This window comes from Somniosus microcephalus, chromosome 2 (genome assembly GCF_052327205.1).
Source record: "Somniosus microcephalus isolate GS21.2 chromosome 2, FLI_Smic_1.0, whole genome shotgun sequence".
In the NCBI taxonomy this organism is placed as follows: domain Eukaryota; kingdom Metazoa; phylum Chordata; class Chondrichthyes; order Squaliformes; family Somniosidae; genus Somniosus; species Somniosus microcephalus.
The window spans coordinates 61,139,143-61,157,333 of NC_140988.1; the positions used below are offsets into that span (position 1 = coordinate 61,139,143).

The window sequence follows — 18,191 nt, forward strand, 5'->3', positions numbered from 1 at the left end:
GTCAGGCTTACCGGTCTATATTTCCGTGTTTTCTCTCTACCACCTTTTTTGAATAGTGGGGTAACATTAGCTACCCTCCAATCCATGGGAACTGTTCCAGAGTCTATTGAATTTTGGAAGATGACCAGCAATGCATCTACTATTTCTAGGGCCACTTCCTTAAGTACCCTAGGATGTAGATTATCAGGCCCTGGGGATTTATCAGCCTTCAATCCTGTCAATTTCCCTAACATGACGGGGTTCGATGAACAGACTGTTTCTTGTTAAGTGTTACTTCTTTGTAAAGGATGTTTAATACTTAATAAACCTGTTTTACTTATACACAATATACCTGTACCCAGAATGGTTTGTGTAGTCACGGACAAATTAATTCAGGGCTTTTAAAGCAACAGCGCTAAAGAATCCACGCACATCGTGGTTGTCGGCCAGCTGCTGGATCTCCTGCGCTTTTCTCCACCCACCATCTGTTCTTTAGGTTGCGAGTTTTTTGTTGGACCTTGGCCTTCAGGTGTCTGTAGAGCTGCTTTCTTGCTCTTGAGCTCTGTTGCTGCTTCCAGATCAGGAATGCCTTGCGTTTGCGGCTTATTAGCTCCTGGATCTCCTGGTCATTCTCATCGAACCAGTTTTGGTGTTTCCTGGTCGAGTTCACAGGTGCCGATTATGGAGGCCTTGAGTGCAGACCAGGCGCTGTGGACACAATGGCCCATATTTTCCGATGCCAACAGGTGTGTACACACCCGTAGGGACCTCGCAAGTGCCGGTTTCAGGCATGCGAAGTGCATGCGCTGAAAACCGGCAGTTCTGATCTGTCAAGAATCCTCTTGACTGATCGGACGCCTGCCCTGGAGAAGGACCTTTGCGGGTGGAGAATTCTGCTTTCTGCAGAACCTCTGCCTACTGAAATCCCTTAAAAATCTTACGCCTGGTAAAAGTACCAGCATAAGAGTTTTAAAAGAAGTTAAAAAAAAATTTCCCCATTCATTTATAATTTTAAAATACTTTTAAAAAAGGTAAGTTTATTTTTAGCCCTATAAAAAAAAATTATTTCATCTTCAAAACATTACATTTTTGTTTAAAATATTTAATGTAATTTTAACATTTTAAAAATGTGATTTAAAAAACTTTAATGTTTCAATGGTTTTTGGAGTGATCTCCATTCATACTTTTGACAGGTCTACCTGTGGGCCCTGCGCATTTCGTCGTGGAGAGGTCCAGGATCAGAAATGGCTGGACCTTGGAGCCCTCAAGGGCGTAGATTTTTTCCAGATCGGAGGCCTCCACACGCAGGAAGCCTCCAATCGGAAAATACGGGCCAGATCTGTGTTTCTGAATCACTGGGAGTCGTCAGGTTGGTTGTGAGGCGCAGGCTGAATAGGGCTTTCTTAGCAGGGTCTTTGAGTGCCCCAGCGTTGATTTTCCTGCAGCATTGCTTCTGCTGCCGCCGCTGTTCTCGGGTTAAATTGATGGAGATGACAGAGCGAATTAGGCGGTGGTCTGTCCAGCAGTCGTCAGCTCCTGTCATGGCGCAGGTGATGCGGACGTCCTTGCGGTCCCTCGCTCGGACGATGACGTAGTCCAGCAGATGCTAGTGCTTGGAGTGAGGGTGTCGTCATGAAGCCTTGTACTTGTCTCTCTGACGGAACAAGGTGTTGGTCATGGCAAGGCCATGTTCTAAGCATTTCGTCAGGAGGAGGGTACTGTTGGAGTTGGCTTTCTCTACCCCCTCTCTGCTGATCACACCTCCCCAGAGGTCTGTGTCCTTTCCAAATCTGGTGTTAAAGTTGCCAAGGAGGATCAGCTTGTCGCCTGTTGGGACTCGGGACAGGGATTGCTCGAGGCTGGAGCAGAATTCCTCTTTGCTCTCGTCTGTGACTTCCAATGTTGGTGCATATGCACTGCTGACCGTAGTGCACTAGTCCCGGGCTAGGGTGAGCCGAAGAGTCATGTGGCGTTTATTTATTCCGCAAAGGTAGTCTCAGATGTCCAACTAGCTCATTTTTTATGGCAAAGCCTACCCCATGAAGGCAGCGTTCTTCTTCAGGTTTGCCTTTCGAGAAGGTGGTGTAACCACCGCCTTGCTCCTTGAGCCGGCCTTCTCCTACCCGTTGGGTCTCGCTTAGGGCGGTGATGTCTATGTCAAAACGTCTGAGCTCCCAGGCAATGATAGCAGTATAGCGTTCCGGTCTGTCGCTGTTGGGGTTGTCTATGATGGTCCTGACATTCTAGGTCCCGAACTTCATTTTAAAGGGTGGAAGATGCCTGTGTGTGAATTCTTTTAACATGGGGTGGCAATTGCACACCAGCTACCACACGGGCTTGACAGAGCAAGGTCTTGGTCCAATGGCAAGGGGATCCAAGACGATTGGAGACCAGGCTCTGCTACATCGGCCTAGCACACACACACAAACATACTCCTACTGTCCTCCTCCCTGCAGGACCTCTCTGCCTGGGTTTCATAGGATGCAGTGAGGTCCTCCCGACCTCACTGTTGGCCTGTGCTGCACCTTCCCTGGGCCCCGTCCTCGCTCCTGGGTCCCATCCTCACTCCTGCACCCCAACCTCGCTGCTCCTCCCGCCCCTGCTCCTGGGTCCCGGCCTCGGACATGAATGATGTTGTCTTTCACAAGATCAAATTAGCACTAATATTCTGGTGAAGGTTAACTGGGGGGAGGTTAGTGGAACCCATCAGTTTTCTGTATTTGTGCCTGCGAGCCTTGCGACCCCAAAAAAGACCTTGCTCACCTTCTCCTCAAGAATAGGGGAGATGGAAATGAATTGCAGGGCTTAAGTAACACAATTGCATAACTGGTACAATTTCAAAATCATACAGCTTAATGGAGCTAGCGGACAATCTATTTTTACTCCTACTCAAAATTAATTAAAACAGTTTTAATCTACTTGTGCTCAGGAAAGTACCAGAATTATGAGCTATCCCAAGTAGGTTATTGTTAAATCTGCAAATAAAATTGAAATCTTCCAAAGCTGTTAACCGTCCCCTCAAGAAATTCTACACACATACTTCAATTTTACTGAACAGCAGATTGGGAGGAGGGGAGGGGAGGGGGGTTAAATTAACAACATTGCTCTTTTTTAAAATTCAACAGTATTTTTATTTGACAAATTCACAGATGAACTCAACTATTTAGTTCTGCATTTGCACTAAAATGATCGATAGTTTTAACCATATCACAGCACATTTGCTCTCCAAGTAATGCAATGCACATAGCTCTCCAAGTAATGCAATGCACATAGCATAAAGAATAACAACAAATGCATAACAGTAGGAATTTAATTATGAACAATGAAATGCAAGACGATTCACAGTTAATATTCATTTTGGTAATTATAATACAAAGACAGTAAATGCATTGCACATAATCACAATAAAAATGGGAATGCTAAGCAGCACTTTGACACTCTTCACTATACTTTTTTCACTATTTACAAACATCAAAGTAATTGTGCAATACTCTGTTAACCAGTTTAGAATGGCACCATAGTAAACAGTTACACTCATACATTCATAGCAAAACAGTAGTGTCAGTCTTTAAGTTACCATATAGAAGCATTTTCCAGTTGATTTTTTCCAATAATAAAGTTCCATAAAACTGTGAATTCTAATGAAGCGCTACTCAAAATATACAGAACACTATAAAACCCGTAAATGAAATTTACAGCAATAGCAAAAATAAGTGTGCTTGCACTCTTGTAATAAACTGTTATTTTTGATGTTCCTCCTTGTCTTTTCCTTTCTTTTCTTTTTCATCCTGTAGTGCTACTCCGAGCTTTTTAATAAGAACCGAGAGAACCTTATCCAGTGGATCCATGACACCACGCTGCACCCATTTTGGAATAGTGATTCTGGCGTGATGGAATCCCAGCTTTTGAAGAATATAGTCCACACCCACTGGGTCAATTTTCCTTCCGGTCCAGGAAATTAATCTTTAAAAAAAAATTCAATCAAAATATGTCATTTTTTACCATCACCACACATTGCCATAGTAACTGAAGATCACAACATTTTTTAATGTGAGTTACGACCTTTAGTTAAAGGTAGTGAAGTAGCTCCAATGCCAAGAAAAGTATTTCGGTGTTACTGTGAACCGAAGAAAAGGCTGAACTTCAAAAATACTTGTGCTGGTACAAAGCATTGAAGCTCTTGTGGTTGGAGGAACCATAAAATAACCAGTGTTTTACTGCTTGCATAATATCTTATTCCAGCATTAAAGGCTTGGTCATTTCAGCAATGCTTAGGAGGTTACATAAGTAAACTTGAATGCATCAATAGAAAACTCTTCATAACTAGTGGAGATATTAGAAATTTTGAATTTTAACTTGTTGACACCTACACTCAGTTGCGGTAATTCCTTAACCACATCACTTGGAAAATAGATTTTATTAACAGTAATCGTTATTGAGGTTCTAAAGGAACACAGATAATGATGAAAGCCAATCACTTGCTCGTTTAGAGAAAATTCACCAGTTATTGAGTTGAGAGATCATTCTTTCTAGATAGCCATGACTATACTATTTTTTGGAAAGACAAGCATCTGATAAGGAGAAAACTATCTCCTCCATAATTTTCTTCATTCCCATCCTGAAGATGTTGATTCATGCTTGGGACAGTTATGAGTGCTGGCAACCCTTTTGTTACCTTGCACATGTGTCCATTCTTCATATAGGAGCCAACGGAGAGCATCAGCAAGCTATTAAAGCCATGGGCTCGAGGGGCAGGGTAACTGGTGCTGGAAAAGTCACAGCCAATTAGCAGCTGGAAGCATGGCTGATTTCCCCCCCCTCCCCTTTGTAGCTCAGAAAAGTGGAGACCAATTGTAGCACACTTAGTGCCACCCCAGTTGAGACTAACCAACTCAGGATAGACCAGGGATAAAACCTTCTGGTCTGCACAGCTCTAGTATCAGATTAACAGTACATTTCATGACTGATCCATCAGGGAGGCTCATGGAAGGTTAACAGGCACAGAACACAGAGCAAATAATGTTATACTGAAATACTGAAGGGTTATTAATAAGAACAGTAACCTTATGCCAAGGAGCTGCAATTTGGATAAAGTGTACACTGGAATAATTCATAATCTTAATGTCATTGGGCATAGGTTTTTAAGAGATATAATTGTAAAATACAGATTATAACAGGCAGCCATTTGTCTGGATGCTAACCTTAGTGTGGGTTCCAGGTGCCAGGTATTACAAACAAACTCTCTCCAGTCCACAGTTGTATAGATCACCTCCTCCTTGTTTTTATCTGTGGAGCTGTCATCATGAGCAATAATAGGACTTTTTTGGCCTGGGCGAATGGCAAGAACTCGAGGAGGGAAAATAGCTAGGAACAGACAAGAATATATAAAAAAAATCAATCTTAACTTCTGCAATTATTCAACAAACCTTAATAGCTATACATACATATAAATGATGGCAACTTGATATCTCAGTGAAGACAGTCCTTGTATAACCTCTTAAATGACTTTTAGGACATTTCAAGCAAGAGACATTGAAACTCCCTATGATATACTTCAAGAACCACATGAAGGCTACTGTTAAACTTAAGAACCATGGGGATCCAGGGAAGAACAAGACACTGGATAAGGACTTATATAAAATATACAGGAAACAGAGTATTCATAAAATATGTTGCATCAGGTTGGGATGGGGGGAGGTGTGAAGAGGCATACTGTTGGGCTCAATGCTTGGACCACTTGTTTTGATCTACATAAATGATTTAAATGTCAGCTTGGCTAAATTAGTACCACACTCACATCCAAGTCAGAAGGTTTTTGGTTCAAGCTCCACTCCAGGACTTCAGCACATAATTGAGGCTGGCATTCCAAAGTATTAGTGAGAGGGTGCTATATTGTTGGAGGCTCTGTCCTTTGGATGATATGATCTATCTGTTCCAGTGGTCCAAGTGAATGTTAAAGATATAACACTATTCAAAGAACAGGAAGTTCTCCCTGTGTCTTGGTCAATATTACTTCCTTAAACACCACCAAAAACAGGTCATTCACCTCACTGTTTGTTGGATTTCTCTCCATAACAACAATCACTGCAATTAAAAGTGATTCCTTCTACATGAAACACAAATCGTTTTGAGACATGAGGAGGTGCTTTAGAATTGTAAACCTTTCTTGGATGCAGAAATCAAATGTAAGCTTGCTAAATTTGTAGCTGACACTAAGATAAGGAGACCAGTAAATAATAATGTAAATAACGATTTGGAGAAGGATTTAGATCAGTTACGAAATGCGCATACATATTGCAATTGAAATTTAACAATGTCTATTGGACAAAAAATGAGCACCTGAGGCACACAATGAAGGAAACAGAAATAGCACAGGAAGGCAGAATAGGATCTGGGGGTAACATTAGGTTTATCACTTTCATTGTTACATTAATGTGTAGCAGCAATTAAAACAACTGCCACTTTATATAGTGCCTTTAATGTAGAAAAACTTTCCAAGGTCTTCACACAGGTGTAATCTGGCAAAATTGACACTCAGCCAACAAAGGCGTTATTAGGAGTGGTGATCAATAGCTTGGTCGAAGATGTTTAAAGGAATGTCTTAAAGACAGAGAGGGAGATGTATAGGCAGAGCAATAGTGGGGCAAATGGAGTGATGATGCATAAGAAGCCAGTAGCAGAGGCCTGGAGAGTTCTTGGAGGGCAAGGTTGTTGGAATGGAGGAGGTTAGAGAGAGAGAGGGGCAAGGCCATGAAAAAAATTAAACACGAGGATGAAAATTTTAAATTGAAAGTGTTGCGGACCAGGAGCCAATGTAGGGCAGGAAGGATAGGAGCGATGAGTGAGCAGGACTTGGTGAGAGATAGGATATGGGCAGTGGGGTTTTGGATGAGTTTAAAAGAGCATGGAAGATAGGAGGCGGGCCAGGAGGGGATGGGAATAGTAGAGTCTGGAGGTGACAAAGGCATGAACGAGTGTTTCCATAGCAGAAGGGCTAAGGAAGTGATGGAAGTATGCACTGTTATGGAGGTGGGCACTGTTATGGAGGTAGGCGATCTTTATGATGGAGAGGATATGGGGTCAATCTGGAATAGTGGTAGGGGAGGGAATGGAATTGGCAGCACTGGTGTGAAGTTTGTGGTGGGAATTGACGACAAAGGCTTTGCTCTTCCCAATGTATAACTGGAGGAAATTGTGGCTCATCCAAGACTAGATGTCGAACAAGCAGTCTGACAGCAAATAAATAAAATGTTGGATACAAAGTATAATCTACAATAGATATTGAAAGTCTTTTTAATATACTAGTCAGATCATACTTGAAGTATGGTGAACAATTTTGGCCACCATAATTCAAAAGACACAGATTTGCTCTTGTGTGTAGGAAAAAACAACAAAATTGATCCCAAGGAAAAAGGGAAAGAGTGATTAGAAAAGATCAGAGAGGCTGAAACTCTTTAGATAGAATTTGCATTAAATAATATTGATGAGGTAAACCAAGACTATTAAGTTGAACCAGTGGGACCAAAGGACATAAATTAATATTAGTGAAAAGTAAATTTAAGATAGATATCTTAAAAAAATGTTTTTACCCAAAGAATGCTAAACATTTGGAATAATCTACCAGTAAAGGTAGTAGAGATATAAGAGGGATTCAAAATGTTTTTAGATGCTAGACTGGGGATGTTGGGCTAGTCGTGGAATGAACTTCAATGGGCCAAATTGGAACATATTCTGACCAAATGTAAAGAGACCCATATCTCCTTACGGTAAAAATATTACCACATAACTGTTGTTACTATCCCTAAGCTTTTACATACAATTAATTCCATTTTAATGGGTTAATTTTTGATTGTGCAGCACATGCTTCAATTAGTTTACTGGGTTACCAATTTTAAAAAGTCACTGAAAATCAATTGAATTTCTACGTGTGCATTTACAGCACTATTTTATGTTTAATAGACTGTCAGTGTTAGATTCAATTGCACAAGAAATGTATACCATGGGTCACATTTTATAATCCCAAGAAATACTCCCCCATAACCCATCTTACACCTCCATAAACTTAAGCTCATCCAAAACTCTGCTGCCTGTATCCTAACTCGCACCAAGTCCCGCCCACCCATCACCTTTGTGCTCGGTGACCTACATTGGCTCCCGGTTGAGCAACGCCTCGATTTTAAAATTCTCATCCTTGTTTTCAAATCCCTCCATGGCCTCGCCCCTCCCCGTCTCTGTAACCTCCTCCAGCTCGACAACCCTCCGAGATCTTTGCGTTCCTCCAATTCTGGCCCCTTGAGCATCACTGATTTTAATCGCTCCACCATTGGCGGCCGTGCCTTCAGCTGCTGAAGACCTAAGCTCTGGAATTTCCTCCCTAAACCTCTCCGCCACTCTACCTCGCTTTCCTCCTTTAAGATGCTCCTTAAACCCACCTCTTTGACCAAGCTTTTGATCATCTGCCCTAATCTTTCCTTGTGGCTTGGTGTCAAATTTTGTTTGATAATGTTCCTATGAAGTGCCTTGGCAAATTTTACTATGTTAAAGATGCTATATAAATGCTAGTTGTTGTTGTTGTTTACAGAACATCTTTCATTCCGTATGTGGACTACATATGTGGCATTTAAACTTTAACAGTTATCTTTCCATCACCCACGTCACAGAAAAACTGCACTTCAAACATTTGCAATTAACCACATTATCACAAATTAACAGTATATTTAAACTAGCCAACTAAAATAGCCAATACTATTTTAAGAAAAACTGTTTCAGGAAGTCAATTTTTCGATAATTTTACCAAATCTTGTCTTTGTTCTTACTTTTTGCACTTTATAAAGTTGTTAAGTACATTTATCTGTTTGTACACATGGTATAAACAAAAACCAGCTGTGGGTGTATGATACAGCAACCTGGACCCCAATGCACACTCATGAGGAGGTTACTTCACTTGTATTTTCTTTATTTGGATCGTCCAGCTGACGGAATATCGGCTGGAATTTGCGGTTGGAATGACGGCAAACTGGCAGCATTCGCTGTCATTCCACCTTTGAAACTGACTGCAACTTCGGGATTTGGCGCATGTGGAAATCTCAAAATTGCGGTCAGTCATTGACAGCTCCAAAACAGGCTGCCCTGTGCCCCCCTCCACAGAGCCGGCAATCGGTGTTATCAACGAAATCACTGAAACTGACAAAAGCTTAGGCTCTTCCGCAGTAACTATGCTGTTAAATTCCCCATGAAATGATAGACCCAAAGGGTTAAGGTTTTGACAGCGTTATTACTGCTAAACAAATGTTAAGGGCCTGGAAAACTAATTTTAATTTTGAGCAGTGTGAAATTTGTCCATTTTAATAAAAATTAAAAATTTACAGAAACTTTTCAAAAAATTAAAAAATGTTTTTAAGTTTGTCCATCTTTATTTGAAGTTTGACTTTTCCCCATGTGAGAGCCCCAATATTTGTTTTGCTCTCCCTAACTATTTAAAAAAGTTAGTACTTTAAAAGTTTACTCACTTCCTTGTTCGCTGTCTGTGAGAATTCTGCCTTTTGATTGGCTGCTTAAACAGCCTGTTGACATCACAGCAGTTCACAAAAGGGGATCCCCACCACAGTTCGTTGATTTGAATTGAAGGTCGGAAAACCCGAAGTTCGTGACACAAAGATCGCAAAATTCTTGTGCGAAGCATACTTCGGGGCCAGCGGCGAACACCTTCGCTTCACTGCTGACCGCAGAAATACCAGGCCATCATCTCCACATGTCTCTCACATGCGTCCTCGATGTGCTGCGCAGGTTTAATTAAAATTTTCGCTGTTCAACAATTTTCTCTTTATTCATTTAGTTTCCCCACACTTTTCCTGGTCGTGAATGTGATCAGGAACTTTACTGTAGGCTTCCCCTCAGTGTTGCCACACAACTGGTCACTACTAAGTAGCTCGAGCACGTAAGGAATGAGAAAGGCCATTCAGTTCATTCCAATGTCAAAGGCTGAACTGCCCCCTGATTTTCCTTGGTTTAGAGAAAGCATTTCTCCTTTTCTTAGCACCTCTGAAATCAACCTATGCTAAGCACTGCCACTGTTTTAATTTTTTTTATTATTTCTAACTGTTCCGTAATAGTATCAACAACATTGTGTACTAAAATATTTAATTACACCACAAATAATTAATTCACTGGCATAGTACTGAATGATCAGATCTGTAAAATATAACCCAATTTATTCTATGGATGGCATCATTTTTAAGTGTGCTTGCACTGGTAATGCGCACTAGCAAAAGGTGACAACATAACTCATTTCTTTACATCATCTGCAGTGCAACCCGAAGAACAGCCTTATAATATATTTCACTTGCATTTCCTAATTACAGCTCCTATCTGATAACCTAAGTAACTTGATTGTTTTTAAACCTGGTACATTCTAGTATCTCACACTGAATACCAATATAATATAAAATATAGACAATTACACAATTTGCCTTTAGGCTTGTTAACCGAACAAAACATCCCAAGGCGCTTCAGACCGTCAGTTCCAAGCAGGGCTAGGAAGGGGACAAATTACGTGGTCAAAAGCAGTGTTGAACAGAACTATTTTCAAGTTGGGAAGAAATGTGAAAACTAAGGGGGTTGAGGGGACTTTGAGTATGGGGGAAAAGATGGCTAAAGACTCTGCCAGTGATGGTAGAGCAGAGAGCTTCAGTGGCAGTTCGGTGATGCCAGATAATCTTTTGGAGGTGGAAGCAGGCAATTTTGAGTGACCGAGTGGATATGGGGTTTGAAGTTCAACTCGGACACAAGAAGGCCGATGAGGTTGTGCACCATCACATGGCCGGAATTTTGCGGGGGGTCAGCGGGCACGATCGGTGGCGGGTCGGTTGGGAAGGTGTTTTTTTTCCCACAGCAGGAAGGGACCTCGCTGTCAACCCACCGCCACGCGTATTTCCCAATGTCGGGTCAGTCAGCGTTGCGCAGACCCGACACGCAGCGGCAGGGGACCCAATTCAGGTGTTTAGTGGCTTGTTTAGAGCCACTTAAGAATGATTTTTCAGCTTACCTTTTGCATTTGACAGCTTGCTCACGGGGTCCACGCTGATCGTGGACCACGTCTGTCAAGCTGAGGCGGGAGTTCAGTGGCCACTGAATCAGTTGTTGAGTTGACAGGTTCTAATATAAAGTAAAAGCTCCCACCTTACAAAGATATCTTCCCTCAGCCACAAGCTGTTCCTCGCTGCATTTCCACAACAGATTCATCATGCTGCAAGTCTTTAGACAAGTCTCCATCTAGTCTGACCTCATTACCTCTCTCATCACTGACAGGTCGCTTTTGTCATCATTAAAAAATAGGACCTCAAAGGTAGTAATCTCAGGATTGCTACCAGTGCCACGTGTTAGTCAGAGTAGAAATAGAAGGATACTTTAGCTGAATACGTGGCTAAAGGAATGGTGCAAGGGGGAGGGATTCAAATTCCTGGGACATTGGAACCGGTTCTGGGGGAGGTGGGACCAGTACAAACTGGACGGTTTGCACCTGGGCGGGACCATAACCGATGTCCTAGGGGGAGTGTTTGCTAGTGCTGTTGGGGAGGGTTTAAACTAAAATGGCAGGGGGTTGGGAACCTGTGCAGGGAGACAGAGGAAAGGGAAGCAAGGATAGAAACAAAAGACAGAAAGGAGAAAAGCAAAAGTGGCAGTCAGAGAAATCAAGGGTGTAAATCAAACAGGGCCACAGTAAATAATAATTCTAAAAGGACTGAGAGTGTTAAAAAATCAAGCCTGAAGGCTTTGTGTCTTAATGCAAGGAGCATTCATAATAAGGTGGATGAATTAGCTGTGCAAATAGATGTAAACGGATATGATATAATTGGGATTACAGAGACATGACTCCAGGATGACCAAGTCTGGGAATTCAACATCCAGGGGTATTCAATATTCAGGAAGGACAGGAAAAAAGGAAAAGGAGGTGGGGTAGCATTGCTGGTTAAAGAGGAGATTAATACAATAGTAAGGAAGGATATTAGCTCTGATGATGTGGAATCTGTATGGGCAGAGCTGAGAAATACCAAGGGGCAGAAAACATTAGTGGGAGTTGTATACAGACCCCCAAACAGTAATGCTGAAGTTGGGGATGGCATTAAATGGGAAATTAGAGACGCGTGCAATAAGGGCACAGCAGTTATCATGGGTGACTTTAATCTACATATAGATTGGGCTAACCAAATTAGTAACAATACTGTGGAGGAGGAATTCCTAGAGTGCATACGGGATGGTTTCCTGGACCAATATGTCGAGGAACCAACTAGAGATCAGGCCATCTTAGACTGGGTATTATGTAATGAGAAAGGATTAATCAGCAATCTTGTTGTGCGAGGCCCCTTGGGGAGGAGCGATCATACAGTAATATGATAGAATTCTTCATTAAAATGCAGTGTGAAGCAGTTGACTCAGAGATGAGGGTCCTGAATTTAAATAAAGGAAACTACGATGGTATGAGGCACGAGTTGGCTAGGATAGACTGGGGAACGTTACTTAAAGGGTTGACGGTGGATAGGCAATGGCAAACATTTAAAGATCGCATGGATGAACTACAGAATTTGTTTATCCCTGTTTGGCATAAAAATTTTAAAAAAGTGACTCAACCGTGGCTAACAAGGGAAATTAGGGATAGCATAAGATCCAAGGAGAGGACATATAATTTGGCCAGAAAAAGCAGCAAACCTGAGGATTGGGAGCAGTTTAGGATTCAGCAAAGGAGGACAAAGGGATTAATTAAGAGGGGGGAAATAGATTGAGAGAGTAAGCTTGCAGGGAACATAAAAACTGACTGTAAAAGCTTCTAAAGATATGTGAAGGGTAAAAGATTGGTGAAGTCAAACGTAGGTCCCTTGCAGTCAGAATCAGGGGAATTTATAATGGGGAACAAAGAAATGGCGGACCAATTAAATACATACTTTGGTTCTGTCTTCACAAAGGAGGACACAAATAACCTCCCAGAGATGTTGGGGGAACATAGGGTCTAATGAGAGGGAGGAATTGAATGAAATCAGTATTTGTAGGGAAATGGTGTTAGGGAAATTGACGGGATTGAAGGCCGATAAATCCCCAGGGCCTGATAATCTGCATCCTAGGGTACTTAAGGGAGTGGCCCTAGAAATAGTAGATGCATTGCTGGTCATCTTCCAAAATCCTATAAACTCTGGAACAGTTCCCATGGATTGGAGGATAGCTAATGTAACCCAACTATTTAAAAAGGGTGGTAGAGAGAAAACGGGGAATTATAGACCAGTAAGTCTGACATCGGTAGTGGGGGAAATGCTAGAGTCCATTATAAAAGATCTAATAGCAGAGCACTTGGAAAACAGTGACAGGATCGGATAAAGTCAACATGGATTTACAAAAGATAAATCATGATTCACTAATCTACTGGAATTTTTTGAGGATGTAACTGGTAGATTAGATAGAACCAGTGGATGTGGTGTATTTGGACTTTCAGAAGGCTTTTGATAAGGTCCTGCAAAAGAGATTAGCATGTAAAGTTAAGGCACATGGGATTGGGGGCAAGGTACTGACTTGGATAAAGAACTGGTTGGCAGACAGGAAGCAAAGAGTTGGAATAAACGGGTCTTTTTCCGAGTGGCAGGCAGTGACTAGTGGGGTACCGCAGGGATCGGTGCTAGGACCCCAGCTATTCACAATATATAATAAATGATCTAGACGAGGGAACTAGATGTAATATCTCCAAGTTTGCAGACGACACAAAGCTGGGTGGGCGTGTGTGCTGTGAGGAGGATGCAGAGAAACTCCAGTATGATTTGGACATTTTGGGTGATTGGGCAGATGCATGGCAAATATGTGGATAAATGCGAGGTTATCCACTTCGGTGGCAAAAACAGGAAGACAGATTATCTGAACGGCAATAGATTGGGAAAAGGGGAAGTACAACGAGACCTGGGTGGCCTTGTCCATCAGTCGCTGAAGGTAAGCATGCAGGTGCAGCAGGCGGTTAAGGCGGCAAATGGTATGTTGGTCTTCATAGCGCGAGGATTCGAGTACAGGAGCAAGGATGTCTTGCTGCAGTTGTACAGGGCCTTGGTGAGACCACAGCTTGAGTATTGTGTGCAGTTTTGGTCACCTTATCTGAGGAAGGATGTTCTTGCCATGGAGAGAGTTCAGCGAAGATTCACCAGACTGATACCTGGGATGGCAGGAATGATATATGAGGAGAGATTGGGTCAATTAGGCTTATATTCGCGAGAGTTTAGAAGAATGAGAGGGGATCTCATTGAAACTTATAAAATTCTAACAGGACTAGATAGACTAGATGCAGGAAGGATGTTCCCGATAGCGGGGGAGTCCAGAACCAGGGGTCACAGTCTAAGGATAAGGGGTAAGCCATTTAGGACTGAGATGAGGAGGAATTTCTTCACCCAGAGAGTGGTGAACCTGTGGAATTCTCTACCACACAAGGCAGTTGAGGCCAATTCATTAAATATATTCAAGAATGAGTTCGATATATTTCTTAAGGCTAAAGGGATCAAGGGATATGAGGAGAAAGCAGGGACAGGGTACTGAATTTGGATGATCAGCCATGATCTCATTAAATGGCAGAACAGGCTCGAGGGGCCAAATGGCCTACTCCTGCTCCTATCTTCTATGTTTCTATCTCTACTTCACCTGCGATCTATTGCATCAGCATGGATGCCCTTTTAACTATCTCACCTTGGTCCTCCGAATCCCACCACAATCAGTCCCAACACCCGCAGCACCAACAACCTTCTCCGCAATCAACTGATGCTGCACAGGACAGAGGGCATCAGCAGCCGACCACACTGCTGCCCAGGAGGCCATGGATGGCCTCACCAAGGCCAGGTTTACTTCACTTGACGCTGTACACCCTGGTTGCCACATGATGCACCAGGCTGGCACCACCCCACACCAACATCATAAAGCATCCCGACAATGCCCAAGCCATTCCTTTCACACTCATCACCATTGCGGGGGGTACCGTTATGTCTCACCTTTCACTGCCACTCACTAAGCCACTTCCAAAGGTGCACACAAATCTGACAAAGTGTTGAAAAGAAAGGTTTCAATGTTTGACACCACATTAACAGAAATTTTACATGAACATTGCATAAAGCACCCAAGTGTCTACCCTTGTGTGTTGTTAGTTGGTATGATTGCACTAGGATGAGGGCGAGTGTGAGGGGTGGCTCGTGAGATGGGGATATGGTAATATAGATAGAAAGGGATAGGTGGAGGTGCAAGGTATGTTGGTGTGAGGGTGTGAGTAATGTAGAAAGTATATACAGACACTTAATTTTTAATATTTCTTGAAATGCTTTGCCAGGCAAAAAGGTTTTTCAAAGTGAAATAAAATTGGTGAATGTAACAAGCAGTCTTTCACTGATGAGGCAGGAAACATGGTTGTGACTGCAGGGGGGAGTGACTGCAGGGGGGAGTGACTGCAGGGAGGAGTGACTGCAGGGGGGAGTGACTGCAGGGGGGAGTCAGACAACAAAGATAAACAAACCTTGTTGACATGGTGTCTCTGGCGACTTTTCTGAGGTGAGAAGTCAAACCTTAGAAGTTTTGAAATGCAGAATACGACATAACTCTTGAATCTTATCAAGTGGTTTTCTGACAACCTTTGTAAACTTTAGGAGTGAATGAACAATTTTGGGCTGTGATAAGGACAAACTGATGGATAGCCACACAGGATGTGTGTGTGTGAAAGTTTGACAGCTCAAACCAACATTAAAGGAACATTTCACTATCTGTGAATGATTGATTTACGACAAAACGCAAGGAAGCACAGTGCCTAAAGAATATCAGCACTGCAGTCAGAAGAAGGTGGCTTGGCCAGTCATCTCCCCTACGAGGATCAAGCTGCAGAGGAAGGAGGGGCCTGGCCAGTCTTTTCGCTTACAAGGACCTACAATCAACGCTGGACTGATCATCGGCGGGTGGCTGTATGTATGATTTCCTATAATATTATTGGTGAACTGCTCGAATAGTGGTTGGGGTTTTGAATCTGTCTTAGGAACAACAAAAGGTTAAAGGCAGAACCCGTGTGTCTGGTGTAATTTTTCATAAGTCTCAAGTCCGAACTCTATAACCTGTTAAGACGGGGCGAGGGGTAATTCTGCATGTCTTACAGTGAGGATGTGCAAGAGTAGGGTAGGGAAGGCAGAATGATGGGGATGTGATGAGTGGCACAGCAGGATGAGGTTGAGTGTGGCTATGTACTAACATTTCGTGATCTACTGAGATCATTGAAACATTTGCACTACTGCACCCAGGTCCTCCTGACAACATCCCTGCTTGTGCCCTCCTCTGCAATGTGCAACTAGGCTGTTTTGATCTCTTGGGGAGGTCTCTTCTGCCCATAGGAAGGGAAGAGGACTTCCCTGCGTGCTGTGACTCCCTCCATAATATGGAGGGAGTCACAAGAGAGCCTGGGTGCAGCCCTGTGCCTTTGTGCAATCATTGTCAGTGTTTGCAGCACCTCAAAGCTGTAGAACACGGACAGCTCAAATGTCAAAATAAATTTGGACATGGTCCCTTTAAGGAAACTTGCTGATGACGCGTCATCAAATCCGCTTCCTCTAATTAGCCGGGAAACACGCTGGGCGGGCTTAACAAGCCCCATCAAGGGAAATTCATTTCACAGAGCGGGATGGTGCCAGCAGCAGGGTCGGGACCCGCCATCAACGTCGCCCACCATGGACCCACAGAGGTCAGCAAAATCGCGGCCATTGTGTTTGAACAGGCATTAAGGAAAGGGGATGGAATTGGAGCTAGGACAAGGAGTTTCTCATAGTGAACTAAACAGGATGGCTTCTGTCTTGCTGATTCTGAGCTGCAAACACTTGACTCATTTACGAATTGATGTTAGAAAGGTTGTCTAATAACACAACGACAGTCTCGGAATCAAGGGTGGACGTGGACAGGTAAAGCTGTGTATCGTGGCGATATATGAAAGCTTATGGATAATGCCACTAAGATGAGGAACAGAAAGTTATCAAGGTGGAACTTGTGGCAAACCAAATGCGACCATGCAGATACAGAAGGGGAAGCCATTGTAGATGTGCTTGCAATATTGGATCAGGTAAGAATGCCTTGTCAACAGCAGTCCCAGAGACGGTGATGGAGGATGGTGTGGTCGACCGTGTCAAGGACTGCAAAGAGGTCAAAGCGGGATAACACACCAGAGTAACAGTAACATAGAAAGTCACTGATGACTTTGACCAGGGCAGACACAGTACTGTGGGTAGGACATAAACTAGACTGAAAAGATTCAAACAGTAAGTGCCAATATAGTTGGGTGGCAATGACATATTCCAGAATTTTAAGAGTGGAGAGCGAAGTTGGAGATAAAGTTAAAGAGGACAGAGTAACTGAGGGGAAGCTTTTTAAGTAACGAAAAAATTATGGCAGTTTTGAAAATAGGGGAAAAGGAGCAATTGATGATGTCGCCAAGCATTGCCCAAGGAGGAGTAGTTGAGTGGATAGGATCTGACGTCAGAGGGGTCAAGGAGAACAGTTGATGGTCTCATGGACGGGATTAGTTGGAGATGAGGGAGAAGTTATAGAGAGAGTTATGAGGTCAGAGCTGGGAGTGGCTGAGGCAGCGTAGCAGACTGTATCAAATTTGGAGACAAAAAAATCCATGACAATTAATATTCTTTATTATCAGACACTGAATTGTCAAGGAAAGTTACTTACCTTTCTCTTTTTCTTTGAGATAAGCAGATACGAGATCATGCAAGAACATAATCAGTTCAGCATCCATGGTCACACAAATGTGATCAGTGAATTCTGTCACAACGCTGCACTCTACCTTTGGCTTACTGTTGGGATCTGATGGACAGGAGAAAAAATATCAACACAATTTTCTGTTGTGTACACATTTTCTATTTTGTTATTTACTTAATTTAAATTGTTCATGTTCAAGAAGTAAAAGTTGAATCCAGAACACTAGCAGTTTTAACAAATTTATTTAAAAAACTACTTCAGCAACAATTTATTAGCTAAATAAGTTATAATAATCCATTACAAGAGAATTCATTGGGGATAGAGAGTTGTGCTCTTTCATACTGATGTGAAAGTATTGATAAGTCATTTATGATTATCTTCTGCACAACTGCAAACATGATGACAAGTATGATCTAAATGAAAAAAGGTTGTTGTACAATTTTTGTATTCATTTTAAAATAAAACCG

General features: G+C 42.5%; 1 protein-coding gene across 9 annotated transcripts in view; it reads right to left on the reverse strand.

Annotated features, from left to right (window-relative positions):
* Positions 1–3,086: 3,086 nt before the first annotated feature.
* Positions 3,087–18,191, reverse strand: part of bltp1 (bridge-like lipid transfer protein family member 1) — a 567,108-nt gene continuing 552,003 nt past the window's right edge. For all 9 annotated transcript variants that reach the window (XM_086009761.1, XM_086009749.1, XM_086009753.1 and 6 more), the window contains 3 exons: positions 17,695–17,829; positions 5,181–5,343; positions 3,087–3,942 (listed from right to left, as the gene is read on the reverse strand). In XM_086009761.1, the coding sequence (XP_085865887.1) occupies positions 3,720–3,942; positions 5,181–5,343; positions 17,695–17,829 (521 nt within the window). In that variant the 3' untranslated portion in view covers positions 3,087–3,719. The remainder of the gene's footprint in view (positions 3,943–5,180; positions 5,344–17,694; positions 17,830–18,191) is intronic.